General features: G+C 42.9%; 1 protein-coding gene across 2 annotated transcripts in view; it reads left to right on the forward strand.

Moving 5' to 3' along the window:
• Nucleotides 1-7,082, forward strand: part of FAM151B (family with sequence similarity 151 member B) — a 489,461-nt gene extending 482,379 nt beyond the window's left edge. For both annotated transcript variants that reach the window (XM_069627545.1, XM_069627546.1), the window contains one exon: nt 5,002-7,082. In XM_069627545.1, coding sequence (XP_069483646.1) covers nt 5,002-5,164 — 163 coding nt within the window. In that variant the 3' untranslated portion in view covers nt 5,165-7,082. The remainder of the gene's footprint in view (nt 1-5,001) is intronic.
• The last annotated feature ends 684 nt before the right edge of the window (nt 7,083-7,766 follow it).

The raw sequence follows: 7,766 nt of genomic DNA on the forward strand, positions 1-7,766 counted from the left end.
TTTATATCCTGTTGGTAGTTGTGACGTCATCCTGCGCATGCGCGAGCCACGCCACGGAATGTCGCGAGAAGACGTAAACAACTTTAAAGATACCTGATGTGAAAGCGGGTAGAGAATGACTTTAAAAACGTCATATTGAAATCGGCAAGCCTCACGTAAACGTTCTGGATGTCACTGTGGAAATCACAGGCACCTCTGTGAAAACCAAGATATACAGAAAACCCATGGATGTGAACAGCTGTCTTCACCACACAAGCCATCATCCCAAACATCTGAAGGACAATTTACCATACAGCCAGCTACTAAGACTAAAGAGAATTACGTCAGAAACAGACACACTGCATAACGAATACAGCACAATGAAGAAAAGATTCCTGGATCGAGGTTTTCCATCTGAAGTAGTCGACAGAGCAATAGCACGCACGGAAACTCAAGCCAGAAACACACTACTGGAAGGAAATCCCAAAAGAAAAGACAAAGGGCTAATTCACACACTAAGATACTCATGTCAAAGCTTTCAGATTAAAAGAATAATATACAAAAGTTGGGACTTAATCAAATCTGACAGTACACTATCTGAATTGTTCCCGGACCCACCAATGATGGCCTACAAAAGAGGAAGAAACCTGAGAGACCATTAGATAAAAGCAGAAATACCCAAACAAACATCCCAGATGACTCTCAGCAAACAAAAAAACAGGCACTTTTGCCTGTTTACACTGCCAACATTGTAACAATGTGATTAAAGGCGACAATATTAGACACCCACACAACGGCAAAAAGATCATGCTAAGAAACATTGCAACATGTGACACGAAAAATGTCATTTATGCGATCCGCTGCCCATGTGGTATTTACTATGTGGGCAAAACAAACAGGAAAGTTAAGGACAGGTGGACGGAGCACAAATCCTGTGTCAGGACAGAAAACTGCAAATCCCCTGTCTACAGACACTTTCGAGACAAAAAACACAATGTCTCACAAAAGAGATTCGTGGTACTAGAAGTCCTACGACCCCTGAGTAGAGGGTTTGACCTTCCAAAATTTCTGGCCCAAAGAGAACTTTTTTGGATAAATGAACTTGATGCCATGACCCCACTTGGAATCAATGAAGACTACTACTTAGGGCCATTTCTATAAACTTGTCCCGATCTCAAAACTCTGTGCCTAATACCACATAAACATTAGCAGCACTCAGTTTTCTAAATAGCACCTGATTTGTGTCAAAGAATCACCTGTATCAGTGTTCCCTATATAACTGTAATGTAAATCCATGTCTATCATTTCAAAAGCATTTGAATATACACCAATGGAACCTCCATGAAGGATCAACATTGTGCAAAATGTGTTATTACCTTGCTACAATCTGCATCATTTAATGCGTGACTAAATTCCTTGATCTTCTAACATGCATCGTGCCTACAAGCACTAGATTGTACACCCATAATGTCTATGATGTTGGCGTCTTGCAATTTGTGTTAATATTCTGTTTGTTTACTTTTTAGAATGAGTTGAAATTCTATGACATCTCCCTGATTGATTAACATTAAGCTGTTTTTATTAATTCTTTCTTTCTATTAGCTGCATCGTTTGATGCCCGAGAAAATGTTTTGGTTCTCCACCATATATCATACTGACAAACATTAGATTGTACACCCATAAGGTCTATGGGGTTAGCGTCTTTTTGTAACTTATGTTGTCCTAATTATTTGCAATGTGCCAAATTTCTTCTTGTAAAATACATCTCACAATACGTGGTCTATAATATCCGGCCATAGCTAGGGAACACCCACATTAATTACTTTAGAAAGACTCGTTCACTCACTTGCCCCTTAAATGTCACATATGACGTTTTTTAAAGTCATTCTCTACCCGCTTTCACATCACGTATCTTTAAAGTTGTTTACATCCTCTCGTGCGCGCGCGGGTGACGTCACAACATTCCGTGACGTGGCTCGCGCATGCGCGGGATGACGTCACAACTACCAACAGGATATAAACACGGCCACCGAGTGATGCTTTCACTCTGCTGCGGCTCCTGAACGCATCCGGACGTCTTCTTCACCTTTGCTAACACCATACCAGTAAGTTTCTTCCCGTGATAGGTGTTAAGCTTTCACCTTTTATTTACAATATATTAACCACTAGGTACTATAATTACCATTTATAGACCAGAAAATCCAAAGGCTTGATACAAGACTACCTTTCTTGGGATAGACTACACGTATCCATCTGGATACCTGGAGCTTCTCCGCTACATTATCCAATATTCCATGCTCAGAATTTGTGTCCTTGGGTAAGAAAGTCCCCTATTTTTACAATCTTGTCTTAATACTCTCAAAATTCAGGCTAACAACTGTGATTATGTAGTAGTTGACTGTCCTCACTTATTCTGTCTTTCACCTTTTGTATGTACATGGGATATTCTTCCAGATAATATCCTACACTTGAAATTAAGACGGGAATCACCTGCCCACATTTGACTTAGAACAACTAGGTGTCCATCCAATGTTTGAATTACTAAATAACTGTGCTAAAAACCAATACCTATATTTTCTCGCTTCGTGGGTGATGAGTAACTAGCGAGTACTGAAGATAGGATGTTGATCTGTACATTAGGCCGGCTGCCTTGTTAAAAAACCATGATGATCTTAAAAATTGTGAATAACTGCTTCAAGTTTATACTAATTTATGTTTATATGTATTCTCTTTTGTAGACTGTAATTTGTTGAAAATGCTGCCCCTGATGAAGAGTGTTTATAACTCGAAACGCGTTGGACCTACCAAAAGACAAATAAAAAGCAAAAATTGTTTTTTTATAAAATACAAAGCTTCAATTGAATCTTTTATCGACATTTCCTACAGAAGTGACTTTAAGCAACCTATACTGTTTTCCAAAATGTACAAAAAATTATCATTAGGCCTACTTTGGCCGTTTAGAAAGTGTGCAGGGGACGTGGCTATCCACATTGGATTTCTTCTTTGTTTCTTGAACTGGTTGGTCCCACCAGCTCAAGGGAAAAAGTTTCCTGGAGGATCTTCTCTGTCGTCTGATTTGGAGATTCGGACCTGCAGCAGGGCTTCACCGGGTGGTTCAGTCGTGGTAGGTGTCCTCTTCTTCCAGTTCCTCATTGGTTCTTTCGTTCCAGTGGCGACTCTGCTCTTCCAGTCCCAGAGACCTGCTTTTCATGCAGTTTTCCCCCATTCATACAGCCTGACTGTCAATCACACAGCAGGATGGCTGGCCTGGCAAGGCCAGTCCCCTTAGCCAATCAGACAAGAGTGCGACTTGGGTTGCTAAGGCAACCCATGGCAGGGGTCCGAAGATCCCTCCCTCACATCCTGCCCCTCTAGACTATCAGGCACCTTAAGGAGGGCTTCTGTGCAGAAGCCCGCGAAAAGACAGTGAACAAAGGAATCATCCCCGGTTTGGAACGCAGAGTAAAACACGAGAAAGACTTTAACAAAAAGAAATAGGCGAAAAAACCCAGCTGGAGCCAAAATAATAAAATGTATTTGGTCAAGCGGTTTTATGTTCGAGGCTACTGTAATAGCCTGGAACAATACCACATTTATATAATATATTTGCGGTAGGAAAGTTAGGGTAGATAGCACTGCCACCACCAAAGTTAATGGCACTTTACCTGTTTCTGGGGGACAGGAGTCAGCCCCAGAAAAATAGTCAGTGGGAAGTCTTAAAGACAACCCTGTGTCACTGCACTGAAGGTACTGTGTAACACACACAAAAAGTGGTGCACGTGGAGTAGACAAGCTCCAGTGCCCAAGATCACACAAACAGTAAAAATACTCACAGCAAAACACAAGTAAGAGTGGGGGAAAAGGCTCACACTCTTACCAGGTGAAAGAAAGAAATCCTAGAAATCCAGCAAAGCTGCTGGGGGACTCAGTAGGTAAGGGAAATTAACCATTTATGAAAATTCTCCCTAACATTTACTCACCCATCCATTGACTGCACTTGGCCATGCTAATCCCGAGGGTCCCACCCACACCCTGCCTCTCCCCATCCAAAACGCATCCTCCTGGGATTTATTTGAGCTAGCTTAATTAAGCAGTGGTAACAAACTTTGTGCTCGAGTGCCTAACAATGTGTTTTCAAAGCAGTCTTCTGAGAGTTTATCTCTGGATTGGAGATGTGTCCCACAGCGGAAACCAAGCGAACGGCTCAGTCATCCCTTGCCGAGCACCACACCCGCCGCATCCATTGCGCAGTGCGACAGGGAACCAACAAGGATCCTTGTGACTGACTACAAAATGTTGGTGCGTGCAACCCTTAAACTCGCAGCTGCCACCACAGCAATGTTCGTTAATACGAATAGCTTTCCACGAACAGAGAATAAATCGGAGGCATTATCTGATGGAATAACGAAAACACCTGAGGCAGTCGAGAGGAAAGGCGGGAATAACCTACCAGGGACAAAAGCTAACTAGTATGTGGCGTAACCCCTTAAATGGGGAATTGAACAACGGGGGTACGGAACCATTATAATCGTTTCCCTGCAAGGTACTATAGTAACAGGTAAATCCGGGTGCACTAGGATGTACATGTCACTTTAATAATCTGCACACAAATGATATGTAAATGCTGCCGTTTACACGTGGCGGAGGCATTTGCAATGTATTCCTATGGAATCAGACCGTTTTTAGCATCTGCCAGATCTCCTGGGTATATATACACCCCGTTTCCATGAGAATCCTGCTTTCAATTGCTGCTTTAAAAGGGACCACTTTGGGGCCTGGATCTGTGTATCTCTACGCTTACCGAAGCAATGCTTCCGTTCAGCACATTTAGTCATCAGTTCACCTCACAGAATGATAATGGGATAAACAGCAAGCTGAACGCGCGCCTTCTATTGGGCAGCTGTGCTGCGAGTAATGTCTGTCATGCCGAAGATCAAGGTTTTTTTCTCCATTCAGCTATTGTGTTTGTCGAGGTTCTGCACTGCGTATGACGCATGATTTGCTGTCTTTGTGTTAATGCAGGTACAGCTTAACAGTATGGACGGGAAAAGATGACGAGTACCCCACAGATGATCTGCTATTCATCAGAGAGAAGCTCAATGCAGATCGAGTTTATTATGATGTTCTGGAGCCCCAGACCAGTGAATTCAAGAGGATAATAGGACAAGGCCTCGCTTCGGAATAGACTGCAGCGCTCTCAAGACGTGTTCTCGGCGGGAGAAACCGTTGGCGCACAGAAGCCAAGAAAAGTCAACTGCATTCCAGACGTCAGAACATTACTGTAGCTGTAGTCATCTTTGGGTTTCGGGAAGCGCATGTTGTCCCTGAAAAGCTGAACTAATAAACGCTGTGTTTTCCTTTAACAGGCTTCCTGTGCCAAACATTAATTGAGCAGCCATGCTTTGTTTCACAAAGTGCAGTTTGTTTTGTCAAAAGGGCAGACGCACAGTAAGCAGTCTTGAAAGTAAGATTCTATTATAGGGCCAAAGTTGTATTGTATTTTACAGTTCTTCGGAGGATACAAGTCCCTTCTTCATGGGGTGCCCATGCAGTCTCATACGGCTCTGGGAAAGCTGCACGAGGACTCACTGAGAAAGCGACCCAAGTTGTGCTGAAAGCTTTTGAGAGATAAATGGACATTCTTCTCCACTAACCAAAGTATTTGCCACTCCTTTTTCTTTTCCCAAGGTACTGATGCCTGCACTAGAAGTTTGGCCTCATCCATAAGTGCTTTGGAGGCTAAGGGCTCACCACATAGTTAATCAGCATATTTCTCCCTTAGTTATACACATTATTCAGCTTCCCTCTACATTCAGTCTGGTTCCGCTTCTGACACCATAGATTCCCCACAATGATCCATTGTGTCTGAACATGGAGAAATCACGCTATTCCACTTTGCCTCCCTTCCTTTTTTCGGCTGAGTTTGGGAATGATTACAAACTATTTTATGTATGCATAGCAGCTGCCTGCTCTTGGTTTTACTCCTTCATGCAGCCTTGACTCGTAACTCCATCTCGGGCCTTATTTGCTTTCAACAAGTGTTAGCACGATGGCTGGTGATAAAGCTCAGGGGAAATGTGTTTGTCTTCGAAGCAAGTCAATACATACAGAGCAACAAAGGTTTGAATCCCAGTCCTGCGCTTATCAACTATTCTCCCATATTAAGCGCCTTATGAAAGATTATTAAAACCTGTTGGTGCTGAGCATCACGTTTTTCAATAGTTCGTTCCTGGTCAGTAAGGCCTTGCAATTAGAGGCTGTTTTGTTTGCATTTTTGTTGTGTCTTAATTCAACAATATCATTTAAAAAAAGACCTAAGCTATGAGAGCCAACAATCCACCCTTTGGTACACACCTGAGTTCACCTTGAACAAACGCTCAGTGAGGGCCCTAGAGAAACGGAACAAAAACCGTACCCTGGAGATCTCACTCTCGCCAACCACAAATCTCTCTTTAGCAACTGTAGGATGCGGATTACTGATGCCAAAGCTGCTTACTACTCCACCACCATTGTGGCAGCCTCTAATTGTGAGCAAAGCCCTCTTTGAAGTAATAAAGCATTGTATCAAACCCTCATCCGACCCTAAGGTGCAAGCGACTCAGGAAAACTGACGGAATCGTCAACTACTTTATTGAAAAAGTAGGCAAAATTCAACATATCATCGAATCAACCTCCCCCAGCATTAGCTCCCCATGCACTCCAACACACACACTGCTCCTTTGGACTGAACTCTCTCCTTTCTCTCCCCCAGACCTCCTAAAACGAACCCCTCTCTCAAACCTACTTTCTTCTCTGATGATATTAACAGAACCTCGATCATCAAACATTTTATGGGCCCGGCGCTCAATGTACTACTCAGCATCATGGCATAGGTATGAAGACAGTCTTATTCATAGAAATTGTTAAGTGAGAGGGCGATTTTAATCATATTTGTCTGGGAATAATGCAATCTTTGGTCCGTGAACCAGTTAATGTTTCCCTATCTATCATTGGATGTTGTTTGTCTTGCTGCAATTGTCCCCGTCACATTGGGAAATGGTTAATAAAAAGAGATTTGGAAAGAAAACCCAAACACCACATTAAATAAAATATGTTTCTCTCCACCTTGGTGTCTGTGTCTTTATTTCCATCAGGGGACAAGCATGCAGCCCTAACAAGACGGCCCACATTTTCCTCTGTGCTCTTGAGCCGGACGTGAACAGGCGGAGACAGAACATGACCAGGATGTCAGCCGATGGGCTCCTCAAGCTTTTAGAGATACAGCCCAGCAGGCTCCTCAAACGCTGTTCGGAAGGACAGAAACAGAAGAGGAGTTGGGATGGGGGACTGCCAGGGACGTAATTTCACCAAAATGCCAGGGGTGGCGGAAGTGACATAACTCGACCCTTGACCCCCTAATGACATCACAGGAAGTGATGTCATTTAACCTCACCCCGAAGTGATATCACGGGAAGCGATGGAACACGACCTTTCACCCGTTCACAAAACAGGAAGTGGCCTCACATAGCATCGTAACACTACGAAAAATATGGTTACGATATCACTATAATGTGATGTACATTTCTTACAAGAATGGATCGCCATATGTATCATTAAGATCAGTGCGTATAGGCCCATATTACCAAATTACTGTGAATGCAAGCAGACGTCCATGACCAAATGATAATGATGTGTTATTATATATCACTTACGCGTAAGCGCTTTATATAGAAAAAATATACACCCAATATCACCCAACCTGTGTTGGTACTCATTTATCGACCTGAGAAGGATGAAAGGCTGAGTTG

This window comes from Ambystoma mexicanum, chromosome 6p, assembly GCF_040938575.1.
Source record: "Ambystoma mexicanum isolate Mex_15411 chromosome 6p, UKY_AmexF1_1, whole genome shotgun sequence".
In the NCBI taxonomy this organism is placed as follows: Eukaryota; Metazoa; Chordata; class Amphibia; order Caudata; family Ambystomatidae; genus Ambystoma; species Ambystoma mexicanum.